Here is a 21,940-nt window from a genome sequence, read left to right on the forward strand (position 1 = left end):
TTCAAAATTACAAAATATCAAAATTTTAATACCATATACTGGTACTTTAAGAAATGTACAAATCATTATAATGTATAACTTGTTCATTTTTCAGTAGTGTAGACTCCTTCACTGAGTGAATTAATCACTTCACATTTGAAAACAATTAATTAAACTTTTTTGATATTGATTGCATATCAATACTGATTTCATGTTCATTTGGATTTCTTTTATCCCAATAATTGACAGTTCTGCTAGAACTCTACTTTTTAATAAGTAGCAAATTTTAACTCCCGCTTGAAATAGTTTCAAGTTATTTTTTCCACTGACCAGTGGCCACCTGGCTTTTACAGTCATAATCACTTGGCACAGAAGAGTGTGTTCAGAATTATCCCAAAGTGGGATTTACAGATGGAAATCTCATTAATGTTAGGTTCTAAGTTCAGCACATTGACATCACCATAAATGCAAAGATGTAATTATCCATACTATTCTGTATTTATAAGATGTCAAACTTTGGCACTTTGATAACTAAAGCTATTATTTCCATGAATAATTATCAAGATTACAAAAGCTAACAGAAGCACAGTATTGTTTAGATTAAGTCAGCGTACCATATTTCCTCACAAGTCCAGTAAAACTGCAAACAAAGGTCTTTATCTGCCATGGCCTAATGTGCCTGCAGATCAGGGTCTGTGTTGTTTTTGCTGATGTTTACTTCTAACAAACTGCACAGACCCAGATCTGCTGTTGCATTAAGTGATAGCAGATCTGGGTCTATGCAGTTTGCAGTTGGATATTAGCCATTGTGGCTTATGTGTTAGATTACAAGATGTTTATGAAAGGGTACCGGGCTATAACCAATTGATCATGTTACAGGCTTGTTTCCTTTGTAAATACAGAACATTTTGTGTAATAGCCAAGTAGAAACTCAAGGCACACTGTTCCTGTGATTTTTTCTTGATGCACAAAGGTGGGGCAGATTGGGGAGAGGGGAGACTTCACTTCAGTCGATCTGATTTAAATACATGTCTTGTTGTTCCATACAATCCTGAACCAAACCAGACATGTCAAAAAATCATGTATACATTTAGATTCTGAAGACACATAAAAAGAGAAAATTCCACTCTGATATCCAGGATTGTTTTATGTTCCTGTTACCTCGTTTTTGTGAAAATAAGCAGTGATGTCAGCATTACTGTATATGAGTTTTTTGGTCACAGAAATGTGAGGATTCGATAAATGGTATTTTAAGTTTGCTTTTAGATGATAATGAAATCAAGCTTTTACAGTTTGGTTTTTTGTGAATTTCAGACAATGTGCACCCAATCATTTAGCCCTGGACCTTAGAATTTTCAGTTTTTTTTCTTTCTATGTTTTACCAACACGATCATGCATTTTTAAATATATCTTCATGTAATGGTTGTAGAAGATATTTCCTTGTCAAATATGCAGAGTTCATTATATGCTTTTTTGTGGAAAGATGCATGTATTTTGACACTTTGAATGGCGATGCAATCACAAAATACATTTGCTGGCTATTATACATGTCAGCTATGTGTCATGATTTCAGAGACGTACATTTCATGTTCATACCAGATAACCCTTTACTGCATAATGACGCCTTTTTACGCCAACCCCATAACTGGATACTGATGCCGTTTGACACCAACCCCTTCACTTCTGAATGATGCCATTTGTGACAAATCCAGTTTTACTCAGTACTACCAAAATTAAGTCATTGTACTCATAACTATCACTTATTCCACTGAGATATTCTTTGCATTGCTCAATTTCAGACACAGCTCTAGGGCAAGTAACATTAAAATTATCACATGCCTGACTTGAACTCCACTTGTACAAGAGATTTTTTTAAACTATTACTATGATTTGAAACTGCTATACTTTTAATTTAAAATATACTTAAAAATTCTTGAAAATGACTGATTTTCTGCTTCTCAAAATTGTGACTGTGTACCAGTACTAAAATTTTGATTTATTTTGATTTTATTAAAATCAGCATTTTGTCTAGGTACTGTAAACTAATGTCTCTGCAGTTTCATTTTCTGGAAGCTGCAGAAATCTCCAGAAAGTTTCAACCTTAGCACCAATGTGAAGTGGGAGAGACATTGGTGTTTTTTGTTATCAGTCGGTTGAAACAGTAGCTTCAAGTTTCATAATAGTTCATATCCTAGTACTATGGTTGAGTTACAGTTACAGAAAATACTTATTTCTTATATCAATAAACCCAGTATTTACCAACTCTTTGAACTAAATGGATTGTATAATTATCTTGGTTCAGTATGGGTGAAAAAATGGTATCAAAGGCATTTACAAGTCGTTAGTCCTGCAGCTTATCTTGATTGTCAGTGGCATAGCTACCTCAGTACATGTGTATTAAAGTAATGTTTACATTTTAAATGTTTAAAGTCATCCTTGTTATTATTTTCTCATAATAGGGTGATTATGTGACTTCTAATAAGCAAAACATATTATAGTCCAGTTTAATCATATGATAAATGTTTGTCTCAGTTTTTGATAGTGTGAAATGAAAAATGCATGTAAATATACCTTTGTTGTTCTGTTCAGTGCTTCTAAGTATATAGTGTGGGATTCAGATATTAAACTTTGTGCCTATTTCATGACTTATCAAGACAGATATTTTCTGAAGCTAAATCTTTATACAGCAGTTCGTCATACTACTTAATTCCTTCAAGATCTGTCATTTGCAATCACTGCTTGGACAAGAGAATTATTGGGGCATTACAACCCCATTGCGCCAAATACACAATGGAGTACATGTACAGGAATAGCAGCAATCCAGCTAGATGAAAATATGGGCTTATTCACAACCACATTTCTGCCTTTGGTACTCACCACTCTGCCCTCCATGACCTTTTTGTAGTCTCTCCTATGCCCACCAAGAGGTCACCATTCTGCTTCTCTCTCCACATCACTAAAACACCATCTTAGATCTTTTGGTCATGTATTTATTTCACTTATATTTTTGTTATTTAATGTAGGCTACACTTGGGAATACACTTTGTTTCAGATTCCAAAAACTGAAATTTAATTATGATTTATTATTAATAAATCTTAATGTTGCAAAAATGCTGTTGTTACAAAAAATGTGATCCTTGCTTCAACAAATCCACCCTTGTGATAAATGTGTATTCTCCCCAGTGCAAGAAATTCCTAACTGAATACTGTGTTTGTTTTTCTTCTATTTCTTAAATGATGACATACTAAATTTTATGACCAAAAGTATGTTCTTTGGTTGAAAATACTTTTATCAGCATGGTCTTTCTATTTGAAAAATTGCCCAAAAGTTTGACCCTGATGTAGACCCTGCTGAAATAGTATTTTTATATAACTTGAGTGTCCAGTTTTAATTAGGACAGCTTGTTCGTTTTTAATGAAACCAGAAAGGAGATGAATTCCATTATCTGAGTTGATATGTATGAACTAGAAGCAGATATAGAAGTAGAAATATGTATTTAATCAACTGACGCAATTTGAAGTTTTTTCTTTTCTGATTAATGATGATTGCTGTTTTTTGTTTTTTTTTGTCATTTAAAATCACATTGTTGAAAGAGCATATCTTTTCCTGATTATGTAGCTTGAGATGTGTTATAAAATTTGATTCAATATTTTAATTTTAATTCCATTTTTCAATGGTACATTAGTGATTAAATTAGCACCAAAAATACTTTTGTATATTTGAAATATTTAGGACCATTTAAATACTAGACAGAGAACTAAAACAGAATCCAAGCTTTATTGACTTTGAGTATTTAATCTTGACACTTCACTCAAAATGCCTGTTATGCCTCTATTGGACAGTCAATGCCAAATAATTGGAAAATATTGGTTTTCTTTAAGATAAATTAAGAAAAATTGAAGCAATATTGATTTTGCAAGAAGGTAGGAAGCACAGTATAAAAGATGCACATGTATGTAGTCTTGTCATGTATTTTAGACATTCTTGGCAGGATTTAGTTTCTATGGAAACCAACTATTTCATCCATTGCATATTGAAATAAAGCACACCCAGATACCTGTCCAGTGTCCACAGTAAATTACCTACTATAAAGAAAAGTATTACTGTACAAGAGATAAACGTACAAGGGATGCCAGCTTGATGATTTAATGAATAAATGCAAATTAGGCATTTCAAACTTCAAACTGATTACAGTAAAGAATTAACATGCAGATGTTAAGAGATATTTGCATGTACTCATGTCAATGAAATCTATTCCTCTGTGATACTGTCATGTCAGACTTGTACAGGAAGACCACTGTTAGGAGCTTTGCATTGTGTTAACCTTCATTTGAATGATTTATTCGTGTTTGAGATCATTTCGATTCAGGAAAACAGCTGTTTCTTCTTAAATCAAAATATTGCAACAATGCTGCAATATTCATTCTGTATGATTTTTAAAAAATTCATTGTTCACCTGGCCACCTGATAACCAATAGACATTTATCAATCCTTGCCAAGCTTCATTCATAGCCTGTATCCACAAGATGAGTGATAGTTGTATTGCTGGACATCCTTGCCTAGCTTCATTCATAGCCTGTATCCACAAGATGAGTGATAGTTGTATCGCTGGACATCCTTGCCAAGCTTCATTCATAGCCTGTATCCACAAGATGAGTGATAGTTGTATCACTGGACATCCTTGCCAAGCTTCATTCATAACCTGTATCCACAAGATGAGTGATAGTTGTATTGCTGGACATCCTTGCCAAGCTTCATTCATAGCCTGTATCCACAAGATGAGTGATAGTTGTATTGCTGGACATCCTTGCCAAGCTTCATTCATAACCTGTATCCACAAGATGAGTGATAGTTGTATTGCTGGTCATCCTTGCCAAGCTTCATTCATAACCTGTATCCACAAGATGAGTGATAGTTGTATTGCTGGACATCCTTGCCAAGCTTCATTCATAGCCTGTATCCACAAGATGAGTGATAGTTGTATTGCTGGACATCCTGGCCAAGCTTCATTCATAGCCTGTATCCACAAGATGAGTGATAGTTGTATTGCTGGACATCCTTGCCAAGCTTCATTCATAGCCTGTATCCACAAGATGAGTGATAGTTGTATCGCTGGACATATTGTGGGTCACTGTGTTGGAAATGTTCTCACAACTTCAGTTAAAATTAAGGGCATGTACACGTGTAGTAGGTGTAATAAGTCTTCATTAGGAAAGGTTATCTTTGCAAATGAGGTTAGGCAGGGAACATTTTTGTAACAGTTTGTAGTTAACATTGCATCATCTTTTGGCTAGTGTTTACATACATTTACCTGCTTCAGTTCTGGCTCTATCCCAGGAAGTTTTTTTTATTACATATTCATTGACTTGAAAGGTTTTATGCCTGTGAGATAATAGTATGCTTTAGGTCTGGTGGTATTGTGCCTGCTTCATATGGGTTTTGGAGTATTAGCTGTGTATCATAGCCCAAGCTTCTCACATTTACAAGATTTGTCAGCAGGCAGGAACTCGGATTTCGTCCCAAAATGCCACTCAGTTTAGAAACTAAGGTTGGTTATATTTCACAGGTACATGCCCTACTTCTCTTGGAAGTGCAGGAGTCATTATTACTGTTGTTATTATTATTATTATTATTATTATTTGGAATTGGGCTTGTTAGAACTATCTAATATTAAATATTTTCAAATTTTGTGTGTTGGGGTCATGGCTTGTCAAGAAACGTGCACTTGCATGGGAGAATTATGGTATTTGATTAGATAGCTTTAATTGATAATAAACTTTGGATAAAGCCATTTAAAAATGCCATGTTCCCAGGAAAAAAATCTTTCTGAAAAAGGTGTGGGGGCACTGTGATAAAATATATTGTCAAATGATATATTATTTGTTGATTGCACTAGATGCATTTACAGTGTTAAGCAAAGGTATACATCAGTGTTGGGGTCTGAGGAACATTTCATGAGATACAAGGCTAGTGATGTCAAAAGTTGATATCACTGGGGTTGTTTAAATTTTAAGTGGGTGACCTGCACTTAATTTTTTGATCAGGCAGTAATTGATTTTGTCGTGGATAGAGTATTCTCACACATTTGCCTTAAATTTTACCAGCAGATGTAGGTCTTTAGGGAGTTATATGGCAAAAACAAAAAACCACAAATTGGTTTGTTGCATAAACAGTTTAGTTTTTAAACAAAAATAAAGAATATCCTGCAGTCTTTTCGCAAAGGGGTGCAATATTGAGTCAAAAATCCCCTTGGTGTCAGAACTGGGTTTCAAACTAAAAGTTTGGGGGTATCTGGTGCACAAATGGGGGTAAAAGGAGACATTAGGTCTTTGCATGGACTTAAAACCAGATTCACCATTTGCCAGGAACATGGTTGGGGAAAACAGATTCAAGGTCAAGGTCACATGAATTGTTTAGCTGTTGATTTTTTATTTATCCATTCATCTCAGTGGGGCAGTTAATCTGCTTCATGCTTACTCAGTGGTGGAGGGGTAATTACCTACAAATCACCACTAGGTAACCCCACAGGCATGTCTTGTGATTCATCAGTGAAGAGGGGGCTTGTCAACATTTAGGCTGGTATATCAGCCCTTCACCATGATATTGAATTTCGGGTGAGGGGATGATATCACCTATTCATTAAAAGCTGCAATTATCTGCATTCAAATTTGTCTGCACACATTGGTGTACATGTTATACACTTAACAATATTTCTCGTGGCTGTGCAGCGACTGTCAGCCAAAGGGTTCTTTGGGTGACATGTAGATTATATTTCCTGAGCAAATCATATCTTTGGTGACTTGTAAATCCACCTGGAATAGCAGAACCATCTGTCCTGAGGCCATTTTGAATTTCACACTTGATATGGCTGTTATCAGTTACCGGTATGTGTCTAAAGTATATGCAGGTTTGTTCTGGAATGATTTGAATGCAGCAGAATTGCACATTTTAATGAACGGGTTACATCAGACCCATAACATTGGCCATCAGTTTCAAAACAAGTATACTTGTTTTGACAATCCATGGCCAGAGAACTTGAGAAAATCAAGTTTCTCACTGCAGGCACATTGTGCATGCAGTGAAAACCAAATTCAATATTTTGAAACAATCATTGACAGCATGTAAACCACCTTTGTGAAACACTATGCACTGATGAAACCAGAGTACATTTTTCTTCATCTATAATACATAAACAGCTTAATGCACACAAAACCAAAACATTGTGTTCACATTCATGAATGGAGATAAATGGGGAAGTGGATACAAGAGTAACTGAAAAGCTGTACTGTCTGGCTTTTGTAATGGATATGAACCCAAAATCATTTTCAACATGGATGAAACTGGACTTTTGCATGACACAGCACAGACCACATATATTGTCATGGGTGCAAAAAACAAATTGTGTGTGTGTGTGTGGGGGGTGTATGGTCTATATATGAAGGGTACAGTCCACTGTATTCATCTTTAATTGCATTTATAGTCCATTTTATGTAAAATTAGTTAATTGATTTTCTTTGCTTTTCCCCATAATAGAGAGAATCTGTTAAGCTTCACACATGTGGTAATAATACTTTGCTTTTCTCCATAATAGAGAGAATCTGTTAAGCTTCACACATGTGGTAATAATACTTTGCTTTTCCCCATAATAGAGAGAATCTGTTAAGCTTCACACACCTAGTAATAATACTTTGCTTTCCCCCATAACAGAGGGAATCTGTTAAGCTTCATACATGGTAATAATACTTTGCTTTCCCCCATAATAGAGATAATCTGTTAAGCTTCACACATATGGTAATAATACTTTGCTTTTCCCCATAATAGAGAGAATCTGTTAAGCTTCACACATCTAGTAATAATACTTTGCTTTCCCCCATAACAGAGGGAATCTGTTAAGCTTCACACATGTGGTAATAATACTTTGCTTTTCCCCATAATAGAGAGAATCTGTTAAGCTTCACACATATGGTAATAATACTTTGCTTTTCCCCATAATAGAGAGAATCTGTTAAGCTTCACACATTTGGTAATAATACTTTGCTTTTCCCCATAATAGAGAGAATCTGTTAAGCTTCACACATATGGTAATAATACTTTGCTTTTCCCCATAATAGAGAGAATCTGTTAAGCTTCACACATATGGTAATAATACTTTGCTTTCCCCATAATAGAGAGAATCTGTTAAGCTTCACACATATGGTAATAATACTTTGCTTTCCCCCATAATAGAGAGAATCTGTTAAGCTTCACACATATGGTAATACATGTACTATTATTAAATAGCACAGGGGACAGACTACATGGTGACTAATCTGATGTTGCCAATGTGTGCATTATACATGAAATTAAGGAATTCATAAAGAAACTAAGGGTTTACGATTCATCATGGACATTCAGGCATGCTGACATCACTGATGGAAGTTTCGGACATTGTAACTGAAATAGAGATGAAGACGTACACAGAACAAACTGATACCAGTGATTTTAAGAGTCTGATAATTTCATGTACAGAATAGACTGAAGTGAGGATACAGTCTTGTGAAACTTTTTATTTTGTTTTGTTGAATGGTACTCAGCTAAATATCTTGATAACATACTACTGCTAATAGTAATAATCATACATACAATAATAATAATGACACTACTACTAATACTACTAATACATGCAATAATAATAATGACACTACTACTAATACTACTAATACTTGCAATAATAATAATGACACTACTACTAATACTACTAATACTTGTAATAATAATAATGACACTACTACTAATACTACTAATACTTGCAATAATAATAATGACACTACTACTAATACTACTAATACTTGTAATAATAATAATGACACTACTACTACTACTTACAGTAATAATAATGACACTACTACTAATACTACTAATACTTGCAATAATAATAATGACACTACTACTAATACTACTAATACTTGCAATAATAATAATGACACTACTACTAATACTACTAATACTTGTAATAATAATAATGACACTACTACTAATACTACTAATACTTGCAATAATAATAATGACACTACTACTAATACTACTAATACTTGCAATAATAATAATGACACTACTACTAATACTACTAATACTTGCAATAATAATAATGACACTACTACTAATACTACTAATACTTGTAATAATAATAATGACACTACTACTAATACTACTAATACTTGCAATAATAATAATGACACTACTACTAATACTACTAATACTTGTAATAATAATAATGACACTACTACTACTACTTACAGTAATAATAATGACACTACTACTAATCCATGCAGTAATAATAATGATACTACTACTACTACTACTACTACTAATACTTAAAGTAATAATCATGACTGTTAATACATGTAATAATAATAATGACACTACTACTACTAATAATGCTAATGTTATTCATTGAATAGTACATGTATTTGTAATGAGCCAGGTTTGGTAGCTGATTAATAACAGAGATCACCTGTTACAAAAGCCACTTTGACCTTTTCCCATGGGTAGCTGTTGTAGACAGGCTTGACTGTACATTTTATGATTTGTATATCCTTTTAAATATATTTTGATGTGATATTCTGTGTGTGCCTGTTTGCATCCTGACATCCAACCATTCTCTCTTTCATCTTGGAAAAGAATCCTAACTTCTGCATGCTGTATTCTGTTTGGATGTGTGCCATACACATATAGTAGAATTTTGGTTCAGTAGAAAAATGTTAGTGGAACTGTTTATTTTGTATGCCATTTGACTTGTCACGTCCTTGAAGGTTATTTATGTTGTCTTTATGACCTGTATTTGGAGGTAAATCTTTATTGGAGGGGGTGTCAAAGAAGAAACCTTAGAATCCTGAATGACATAGTTTGTGGACAGGGTATATTGTCCATTAACAGGTGCAAAATATGTCCTAAAACTGGTATAATTTATGTACATGATGCAAGAAGCTCTATTTAATATCACTGGTCAATGTTAAATAGGACAACTAGCTCTTGGATCTACAACAGATACATTTTAAATGGGCAGGTGCACATATTGTACACATTTACAGTGAAACAATAAATTGGCAGGTGCACAGATGGTACACATTGAAAATGAAACAATCACTTGGCAGGTGCACAGATGGTACACATTTACAATGAAACAATAAATTGGCAGGTGCACAGATAGTACAAATTTACAATGAAACAAGACATATCAGAGTCATTAAAATGCATCCATCTCACAATAGGTTGTTAGTGCAGCAAGTCCTGCAATGTTACATGGATTGCTATGAAACTTAATTATTTTGGTCATCAACGGAAGACATGCCTGTTGATGCGTCACTTTGCTTCTGAAATGTTTTGCTCCTTGGTATTGTGGACAAGTGAACTTCTGTTACATCCTTGGCATCTGTTGTGCATTGTCAGTCCGGCGTGAATTGTTATCTGTTTGTTAACAAATTATGTGTTGCCAAACTTGAGGCCGTATTTCTAATTTTGATTTTGTTCAGATGTGGAATATTGGTTTATATCGTCATTACATGAGAGTGTTATATAAAGAAAAATCTGCTTGTTTTCTTTTGAATCCACAATTTTTTTACTGGATTAGAAGCTAGCCTACTGATAAATATATTTTTTAATATACTGGGTTTATGTGATTCTATCACATGTATGATTTATAAAAATATTTGGATGTGTTCGCTAATAAGCAAAATTCGGGCATATTATCTAGGATCAGATTAGTCAAGCTCGTTTGCACTCTGGAAGCCATGATTTTGATCAGTGTAGAAATATGGGCATGTATCAAGATCTTGGATGCTTTTGATTTTGAGCGAGATCTAGACATTAACAAGGTGATTCTAACATCTTATTGATTGACCTTGTTATTTTGGATGCTGTATTTCTGATCTGGTTAGAATTAAACTTGGAATACATGCACATAACACATCAAAGGAATTCAGTAAGGAGTGAGATCTGCTAGTAACTAATGAGATGAGCTTGTATCGATTGACTGAATTTGTTACCCATAACATATATTTCGTTTCTGCACAATAAAACTTAGTTGTCCACTATCACTTGTTGCCAAACCTTGTGGATGACTTGCATTAGGGTTCAGGAAGAACCTGACATATTTTGGGTTCAAAAGCACAATGGTATATATATATATATATATATATATATATATATATATATATATATATATATATATATATATATATATGCAGTGGAACCCCACTATAACGTGATAATTGGGGTTTAAAAAAATTGGATTGCGTTAATATTGGGGTCACTTTAATGCGGGGTTTTACAGTAATTTACTTTTTTCAGAGAACAACTGATTGGCACATATACATGTATTCATGTGTAATGTATATGATGAATAAGGTATCAACACCGTTTACTGTCGTGGCATGCAGTTCGTCCATAATGCATGTAATTCCATTGAAAATTGAACACATATTCACAATATTCAGTAATTTTGTACTGGATCATTGTGTATGAATTCAGCGTCTAATATACAGCATGAACAGAGTATTAACACCGTTTACTTGCCATCTGATATTGTACCGTCGGGGCTTGCAATTAATCTATTATACATGTCATTCCATTGCAAAAATTGCATACATATTTAAACTATTTAATGGGAAAAATTAACAGCAAAATTAGGTTAAGAATAACTAAGCACATGTACGGTTCATTACTTTCCAGGGTCTATGAACGGTGTCTGTACAAATTTCATACTGCTGAAATTTTTTCATATGCATTAACATGTACATTTATCCATTGCAAATTTCCAATAATTAACGCTTGCACGCCTATTCATTTGAACATCTACAGCAAGAATAATTAACAATCAACACATGCTTTCAGCATGCATACAACTTTTACTTCAGATTTTGTGAATATTGAAAGAAATATGTGAAAACTACTATTCTAATCATTGCACAAAGTCCAGAGAACGGCTTGCATTTGTGAACTTGCTCTTCCATAACGGTAAAATATTTTTAAAAAAAAAAATAAGAAATTAATAATGAGTTCATAAACAAACACCATACACATGTAAAACCAGAGAAGTAAGCGCAGTAGGCCTGCAATGGTCACGGGTCACTTTTATAAATTGTTTTAAGCTGAACATGTGTACAGTTTCATACCCTTTCAATTTCCAGCTAATAAAGCGGACATTATTTACTGGTAAACTGATTGCATCTAATAACACCGCCAAGCCCATCAAACATGTTGGTGGATTTCGTTTTTTTTATGTTTATTAAATTTTGAGGATCTGTTATCAACCACTGCATTGTCTGCTGTTTGGTTGTTTATGCAGTTAAAAAAGAAGCACGTTGGCTATTGTTTGAGCAACGATTGTATAAAGAATTAATTGAAGACAATCACAAAGACGACTTACTGGCTTTACTCATGGATCAGTAATAAGTAGCATTTCCGAAATTGTTTATTTTGGCATAATACTACAAGAACCCAGTAAAATTGTTAAATTTCAGAAGCGACACCATGATCATATTAAAATTCATACGTGAACTCTTCCCCAAAATGTTATTAAACGTTTTACAAACTATTTCTTGTATTAAAAAATTTGTTTTTCCCCAGTACGAGAAAAGTGCACGTGCACATATTTAACATTTCAGGAACCAAACCACAATCATATTATATTCAAATTCATACGTGATCTCTTCCCCAAGATGGTAATAAAGTTTTTATACACCATTTCATGTACTTGGAACAAAAAATATTTTTTTTTCATGTGCGAATGAATATACAAAATTTCGGGAGCCATGTCACAACCATGTTAATATCCAAATTCATGTTATCATGGGGTGCATTATGGTGGGGTAGCACTGTATATATAATTTCCAAAATATTGATTTCCACCCATAACAGCAAAGGTACTCAGGAGGGATGAATAGCAGCTCAGTGCCTAGATGCTGTAAAATAATTTTGTCACTGATTGTGTTGACCAGTCGCATGTAAAGAAAATGTAATAAAAGCATTGCTGAAACTGCAAGTCACTGAAGGCTTTTTCCTTTGATTTCTAATAAACTTTAGGTCAGCAGTCAACGTATGTCATGAACAAAAGCAGTTTACTTGTGCATAAAGCATTTTCTTTGTGACAGAATTTACCAGTATAACTGAAAGAAAAGTAGTTTTTTATTCTCACTTGTATTGATTATAGTAATTCGTATACTCTTGGCAAGAGAAATTTGCAGGTTGGTTTATTTTCCATTTGTCAAAAAAGATGCAAGCAGCACGAAAAGTTTAATTATAGCCTGACCTTGCAGATTTAATTGGTCTCCAGAATACATCTATTATATGTACTTTTCAGTCATGATAACATATCTATTACATGTACTTTTTTTTTACTCGTGACAATAGGGAGTAAACACTTCTGATATGTGCATGCACATTGCTCTTGACATCATTTATGTGCTCTTGGGATGAGCAATGACCTCATGCAGCTTACCGCATTACAGTTCTTCATCACTTTAATGGTGTTGATCAGAATCATTAAGTGTACCAAGATTGCCCTTAAATGAATCTGGGTCTGTTCTTTTACAAAAATGTAGGGTGAATTTTCCCACTTCCGTTTGAAGCAAAATGGAGAATTTCTGAATGTAGCAGAAATTTAATGAAAAAATAAAGGTTGGGCTTGACAGTATAATGTGCAATATTCATGTATTCTGCAGATTTTTGGAGCAATAATTGTAAAAGTTCAGCAGGAATCCTCCATTTGTGCATTGTAAAAGAAACTGGTGAAGCACATGATAACATTTAATTGTACAATGCTTGATGAAATGGGATCAATGACCATACCAGCCTTACAACAAGAAATGTGTTATAATGAAGGACCTTATATTGAGGGAATGCTCTATGTATTAAGCACCTAGTATTACATGGAATACAGTATATAAATGCTTGATTATATTAATAGCAAATGTAAGAAAAATAATGGAGTTCTTTTTTATGTATCCCTGTCCCTGGTCCAGTTATCAGGTACTGTATATGCTGGCGAAGGTGTGTCATAGTTTGATATTTTGATTAGCTGTCTGGTTGGACACACTGCCATAAAATCATTGTATTTGAATTACAGATTAGGCTTTTGTGCAGAATTCTTGGCAGCGCATCAAAAGGTCATTTATTTTAAGGTCCTAAAAGCTTGGTAACACAATACTGTATAGCATTATTAGTTTTTCCTTCAGATATGACAAGCAGGGATGAAAAATCCCATGTCTTGTGGCACCAGACAATATCTTCCTTGGCAAGTAACATCTTCTGTCACTAGGCTCATGCTGATTAAGAATATAGATGAGACGAATAAAAAATCCAGACTTGGTAAACCTTGATACAGTGGAAGTGCACCATTTAGAGATTTTTCCAGCCCTGAATGTCTGTCCTTACAAATGAGGTGGTTCAAGAAGGCTGATAAAGTAGTATTCAACCTGGAGAATAAGTGCAATAAATGAATTAGACCATATGCAGTTTTTTTTTATGCATCTGACTTGTAATACAAGGGTCACAGGTTTGATATCCACCAAAGTCAGCCTATGTTGCCTCCCTTTGTCATTGAGAAAGGCACTTGGGTTCCTTTCTCTTGGCATGATATATCCAGTAAGTGTCCTTAAAACCAAGCAACCAACCATCTTTATATGCATTTGATGAACTTGAAATCTATCTCAAACTAGAATGAGTCTTTACAAGCCTTTTCAACTAGCAAGAACCTTTACAGCGTTGGAAACAAAAGGCTTGTGTTTGACAAAGTGATGCACGGTTTTCACCCTTTATTGCATCTGGAATGAGGGCATTTCTTGCAATGAAGAGATTCGGAATCCTAGACTTTTTTATATCCAAAGTAATTGTAACATTCCATTATCCATTGCTGAAAATGCTGCAGTTATTATCTGCCTTGCAGCAGTGCTTTTGACTGGCTTGACTCTGAAGAGAATAGAGATGCAGTGTAACATTTGTGGTGGGATCTGTTTATGAAGGATACCAGTTACCAAAACATTTTGTTTCTGGTGAACACATTTACTTCTACAGAACAGGGTCCGTATGCTTCCGTGAAAGTACTGGATTTTGGCATTTTAGGTTCAAGGTCTTGAGATCCTTGAAAATTAACATTTTAGTTTTAAAGTCCAATAAAATCATCATTGCTCTCTTGCTCTCATGTGTTGCTAATCTCTTGTTTCGGAATTTTGGTTTTCATTGCTTGTGATTTTGTAGGATTTCACTCGTACTTTCTATATTTGAGGTCCTGGAAATTTAATTTTGAGATCCTGGAAAGTCCTTGAATTTCACTTGAGTGGAATCTTATAGACCCAAATAGAAGTTAAAATATGAAAACAATATTAAGGATTCATGCATGTGGACCTTAATGAGGAAGGTCTTAGAATATTAAAAAACCCTGCCAAAACTGTTGTCATGGCTATACAAGCACAGGAGAGGCTAAACTACAATATTCTTTTGTTTCAGAGGGGGACAGAGAAGTACCACAGTGAAGATGAATCAAGTAGGGGACCAAAGCAAAACTGGGGTGTTCAGTTCTTCAAAAATCAACAGCAACAGCATCATCATCCATCATCCAGTTATCCAAATGCTTCTGAAAGCGAGGTAAGTAAACACAACTGTGAAATGTCTTAATTAGGTTATTATTACTAAAGGCACTTTGTATGCTGTATTGCCTGAAATTAATTAATTAGAAATAATGATATTTTTCATGCTGTATTGTCTGCAATTAATCAATCAATTAATTAGAAATAGTGATTTTTTTTCCTTTAAAATATTTGCACGCACAAATCTCTTTTATTGATTTGCAAATTGTAGATACTTTAGAAAATTATAATTTGTATTTTTTACTTTTAATTAAATGTACACCTGAAAAAGAGAAGTAGTACAATAATAAACCAGAGAAGAAAAAAAAATTGAATGTCTGAACTTGTTAAACTCTGAAAGTTAATGCCTTCAAATTGAATCAAAACTAATTTGGTTGAATAATTTATTGAACAAGTCCTCACATCTTGCTTTTCGAGATAGGAACTTTTTTCCCATCATAATTCAGTTAAGAAACTTTATGGTGTACCATATATACTTATAAGTCAATTCCAACTGCAAACTGCACAAACCCAGGTCTTTATTGCAAAATGCACTGGCAGATCTGTGCAGTTTGTTAGAAGTAATCAGTAGAACAAACAACATAGACCTTGATCTGCAGGTGCATTATGCGATGGCAGATCTGGATCTTCATTGTTTGTAGAGTGTCTCGACTTATAAGCGAATATATACATATGGTACAATCTTTCTTTGACGGAATGTAGCTTAAGAAATTCTACCCTTTTTTAAGGATTTTTTAAACTATTATTTTATAAATCTTTTACAGAATTGTAACACTTTTTTTTCCTTTCATATTGTAATCCATTATTTACATTTATTTGGAATGGTTTTTCCTTAGTTATACTTTTAGGTCACCTCTGCAAAGTAGAAGTGATCTATTGTACCCATCGACCATCCCATAGGTGTCTGCACAGATAAAAGCATATTGATGCGTACAGCCTCACGGAATGTCAGCCATTTTTCCTATGTCCATGCTAGATCTATATACATCCTAGCCTATTCAGAAGGCCCTTTTCAGACAATGCATTTGGAAGTAGGAATACATATTTATTCATTGTTAAAGATTCCATATTAATAACTATACAAGTTTCCATATTAATCACTATACACTGTAGAAGGTGATGGGTTATCCTTCACAAGTTAATTGTATTGTACATCTCAGTGATGTTACAATGCTGATCTTAATATATTAAGAGAAAGAAGTGAAACCAATAATTTAAGTAAAATCAGCAAGCAGTTTATTTCTCTACAGATATAAAGTGAAAATTCAAGGGACACTTGTAGTTTTTGTGGATTAAATCCCAAATACAGGGTGGCCCTGCTATAACTTGATGATGGGGGTCCATAGAACCTGACCATGTTATAGACTGAGCAGTATTAAAACAAACCAAGTCTGATAGCTGAAGAAAATGATGAAAAATGGCATGACTAAATGAAGTCAAACTAGTCCGCCCAAAATGCAAGTAGGAAACACATTTTGGGGACTATTTCTGAATACATCCTAATACATTGATTTTCAAGAGATTTTCCATTAGCCTAATGCCTAGTTGTGTTAGAAGCATCGTTTTTCATTGGTTATTTTGCTTGCACTTGAGCAGAAGGGTAAAAGTTGGATATTTTTCATTTTTTAATTGCTTAATGGACCCATCATTTTTGTATCGAGACCACTCTTTATTCCAAATGCCCACCTTATCCTACTTTTTGCAAAGGTTCACCTGTCTGTGTGCAGTTCAGACCGGTCTGCCTTAGATCTGGGGCCAAAAAGTCTAAAATCCAGACACAAAATCGGATTCCGACCACGGGTGAATTTTGGGTGGAAAAAAAAACAGGTCCAAAAAGTTAGGTTTTTCTCTCTGTTTTTTGTTTGGTATCATTGTAGAGCTACATCTGTCTACCTTTCAGTAACACCACCCACTTTAGTTTTTCATACATGACCTTTTTGCTACAGAGTTTGGCAGATGGCCAGATATCTGTGTCTTTGAAAAATTGGAAATTTAATTTGCATTTATGTCACTGTTGGTTCGATTGTAACTATGAACTTTTTTCTGCAAAAAGGAAACTTTCACATCACAGTAAACATGCTCCAGTCACTTTGGAAAATGCAACAGTCCATCAGATTCCATTGCTTTTATTTTAGTTTGGTGCTTACTTCCTTTAATGAAAAGTTGTTTGTTTTTATTGAAGATTGTAGTCAGCTTTCTTTGATGAAGGGCACATGTGTGTTATTGATGTAATAGAAAATACATGTTTATGACATTTCAGTAGCCACACGATTGTCTTACATTAGAATTTGTGTTTGAAATTTTCGGAGCCACATTGTGATCATATTATATCTGAGTTCATGTTAATACAGAATGTGCTATAGCAGAGTCACACCACACTGTAATCCTAAATGTCCAACCACGAGTCCAAAAATATAGAATGTTCTGAATGAATTCCACTATTCTTGAATGGACTTGCATTGGAGCAATTCAGAATGCCTTTGAATGAGTTCACCATAATCCAAAGAAGTCTATATAACTTAGAAAGTGCTATTAGAATGATCTTGCAATTCTGACCCCTTATTTTCCGTATTAATTTTGGTACTAAGGCTGGGAGCGGTTTGACAAATGTGGGCAGCTAGATTCCACCTTGTTGCAGACAGGTCATTCATTGGATGCACCCAAAGTGCACAGATCCAGTGAAAATGATGGGACCATTGCAGATGAATAACCTGACTTTTGAGACTAAACATCTGTCGAAACATTGAGTCTGCTGTGAATTATCAGATTTGCACATTGATATGAAGATGATAAAACCCCATTTGAGTTGGCAAGTCACAACAACATTGTTGAACATAAACATGACCAACTTCCCAGAGAGTCAGTCCTTCAAGAGCTGAGCTGGGCATTTAGAATCAGTTTCAATTCTAGAATATTGATGTGGTCCATATTTGTCACTGACCGTATCATAGCGCAGTGGGCTGTCCAACCAAAGGTGTAGGCATATATACATATTGTCATTTACATTGCGGGGTTTCTCTTGATTGTACCTTGTTTGTGATGTTGACCTCCTGGTCAAGTGAACTGGAATAGAACCCCATTGATCCTGCAAAGTCATTTGTAACAGGTGCATTTAAAAGTGGGCCAGAAGGACTAGATCAGCGGTTGCATTGAGTAACCAAGGAGTTGCAAGAACTCTCTTGCTGAAATCCACAGCCTGTAGAAAATGGACTTGACAAATTTTGATAATATATAGTACGCGTATATGAATGAGATGTATAAGATTGAAATTGGTTATAAAGTCAGTATCCTGGTGGACAAAACACTGGGATGAGTGAAGATCTGTTTGTCCTATATTACTAGAAAAATATTTAGACAAAATGAGATGTATAAGATTGAAATTGGTTATAAAGTCAGTATCCTGGTGGACAAAACACTGGGATGAGTGAAGATCTGTTTGTCCTATATTACTAGAAAAATATATAGACAAAATTTGCATCCTTTAATAGGACTGATTAGGGAGGTAGCGGCTTGTATTCCTAATGTTAATGAGATTGGGGTATGTATTCAGAGGGGGAAAAAAATCGTGCAACATGCAGTCCACTCATCTAATGTCTATAGTCATTGTTATGTATATCAATATTATGTGCTTAACTTTTGTCCATGATTGTAGGTTGCATTTTAAGATTAAGGTTATTTGTAAATAGAACATTTACATAGCTAACTTTTGTCCATGATTTCGGGTTGTAAATAAGATGTTTACATAGCCTATGAGTTTGGAACATTCTAGGCCCAGTCCCATTTACAATTAGATAGGAATTTTCCATTGGAATTCAGTGTTACCCTTAAGGGTGCAAGAGTGAGAGTCTAAAATCTCCTTGGTGTCAAAACTGGGGGTCAGACTGAGTAAAAAACAAACTTTGGTATCAAAACTGGGGGTCAAATAAAAAATTTGGGGGTCTCTGAAGCACAAATGAGGGTAAAGGGAAAGACTGGAATTATTCACACATAGGTCAAGTGAAAATGTATATAAACAAGGATCTGATAAACAAGTAATTCATCCTGTTTAAGATCAGTCTGGTGGAATCCACTAAATCCAGTTTTTATTTTTGTCTCCATGAGGAGGAAATGTTGATGCTAATTACCAGAAAAGACTACTGCTTCTTGCTAACTGACACATTCAGGCATCATGGTATAGGAGATGTTGACGCTAATTACCATCAAAGGCTACTGCTTCTTGCTAACTGACACATTCAGGCATCATGGTGTAGGAGATGTTGGTCCTGATAAAGATCTATCAGACCTGCTTGACAAATTTGATTTGAATAGACCAAAAGTCCTTCACCCTGTTTCCAAAATGGAAACTGCCCTAGGTCCTAACACGACTGAACTCGGAGAAGTTTGAGCCATTAACCAGGACTTTGCTGAAGCTGTTATCGTATAAACCCTATTTCCTGATAGCTTTAGCATCACCTTGCAATGTGAGTGAGCTATATGCCATTTCAGTTGACATGAACTATCTTCAGTTAAAATCAAACTGGTTACCTTCCATAGTCGGAGAGTAAGTCGAGAGCAGTGGTCATGCAAGATCCTCTCTGTGCCTTCAAACACTACTTGAGGCACACACAGACGTGTTGTGCCAATTGCAAGTCTCTTTCTTCTTGTGAAGGCAGGAGAGCAGGATATCATCTCTTCAAGCCCTGTTTTCATGGCTTAAGTTGGTTATATGCTCAGTGTACTCAGATGTTTTTAAAGATCAGAGGCGCCTTATGAGGATTTCAACTCAATTAGAGTAATCTCTCAACCTCACATTCAAATGTAGCATTTCTATTCAAGTCATCACAGAAGCTGTTGACTGACATGCAGACCTTTAAAGTTTTTATCTCAGGGATTTAGAGACAAATTCTGAATCTGTCGGTCTTTTGGCTGCATCCCAGACAACCACCAGACCTAATTAAACCAACACAGTCTCTTGACTTTGCTGGATTCACCAGTGAATTTTGATGGTAAGAAGACTTCATTAGTTATCCTATAAACCTGACAGAGTGGACCAAACTCATATGATGATGGCCTGTTTTGCTTTAGGCAGGAGAATGGGTTATTTGTCACATTGGGAATCCAATCTTTCTTCCCAAAAAGAATACCCAAAATATAGATAGGATGCTTAGCATTACCTCCACCTGTAACCTATTTTTGTAATGTTAATGTGATTGGATTGTGTTCAAAGGAGAAAGCTTATTTTGTAGTAAATCATGTTTCTTCAAAAATACTTGCTTGATCATGCTATTTGAAAATGATCCCAACCACCCCACTGTATGAGCATCCTCACTGGTAGTTCACTCAGCTTAAAATTAGTGACACTTATTGGTGGCAAGGGTAGGTAATTTGCAAGAGTTACTGTTCTTGTTTTTATGATACAAAACAGAAGATTAATTTTCCTCCATTTAGTCAGGCTGTATGGAAGATGTATCAGGCATATATTCCTAATGTTAATATGATTGGGTAAGTGTTTTCGGAGAAACATAATTTACTACAAAATTTGCTTTTCATACAAGGCCACAGCTGTAGTGGCTAATGAAGGTAATTTAATGCATGAGCTATACTTGTGATGCAATCTATCACTCCAATTTTGTTCATGGCCAGTTTTAATTAAAAGATCTAAAACTGTGATAATAACACAAAAGAAAAATTTGACTTAGAAATAGGTCAGCAGTTTGTTGTCAAGATCACTTTAACCAGAACTTATTTTCTACAAAATAAAGAATGTTTACAGTGGCTTCTGGAGTCTACAAAAAGCTTCGTAGAGGTGAGGTACGTAATCATTGATTACACTCTGGTTTCGTCAATGCATCAATCTGACTTCCAGATAAACATAAATAATATCAGTGTGTAATATTAAGACTGTTTATATTTGTCATCCACAAAACATACACTTAATGTTCCCAAAATTTGTATCTTTTTTTTATGTGGGGGACATTTTGTCTCATCATCTATTTTCTCTATCCATCCAGAATCCTAATGAGAGCCTTGTTCAGGATGTGTCCAGTACAGCTGTCTTAACACCATTAGATGATGATTTGGTTGGACAAGATGAACCAGATCGTGGAAACTGGAGTGGGCGATTTGACTTCCTCATGTCTCTTCTGGGCTATTCCGTTGGTCTTGGCAATGTCTGGCGTTTTCCGTATTTAGCATATAAAAATGGTGGTGGTAGGTGACAAGCAGATGATGCATTTTAAAGTATTACATTCTTTTGAATTTAGGATTCAGTATATCTTCTTTCATTTTTTGAAAGTGTTTAAATTGTCAAAATACTTTAAATTGTACCAACATGGAATCGAATCAAAATTTTACAGCT

General features: G+C 34.7%; 1 protein-coding gene across 4 annotated transcripts in view; it reads left to right on the forward strand.

The window, feature by feature from the left end:
• LOC149784984 (sodium- and chloride-dependent glycine transporter 1-like) overlaps nt 1-21,940 on the forward strand; it is a 192,005-nt gene that overhangs the window by 100,275 nt on the left and 69,790 nt on the right. For 3 of the 4 annotated variants that reach the window (XM_089978659.1, XM_089978663.1, XM_089978661.1), the window contains exons 2-3: nt 15,464-15,601; nt 21,594-21,792. In XM_089978659.1, the coding sequence (XP_089834785.1) occupies nt 15,464-15,601; nt 21,594-21,792 (337 nt within the window). Of the gene's footprint in view, nt 1-5,374; nt 5,529-15,463; nt 15,602-21,593; nt 21,793-21,940 lie in introns of those variants that run through there. The other variant, XM_089978662.1, reaches the window with a different exon arrangement.

The sequence above is a fragment of the Sinohyriopsis cumingii genome, chromosome 13, assembly GCF_028554795.1.
Source record: "Sinohyriopsis cumingii isolate HCF-2022 chromosome 13, ASM2855479v2, whole genome shotgun sequence".
NCBI classification, from domain to species: domain Eukaryota; kingdom Metazoa; phylum Mollusca; class Bivalvia; order Unionida; family Unionidae; genus Sinohyriopsis; species Sinohyriopsis cumingii.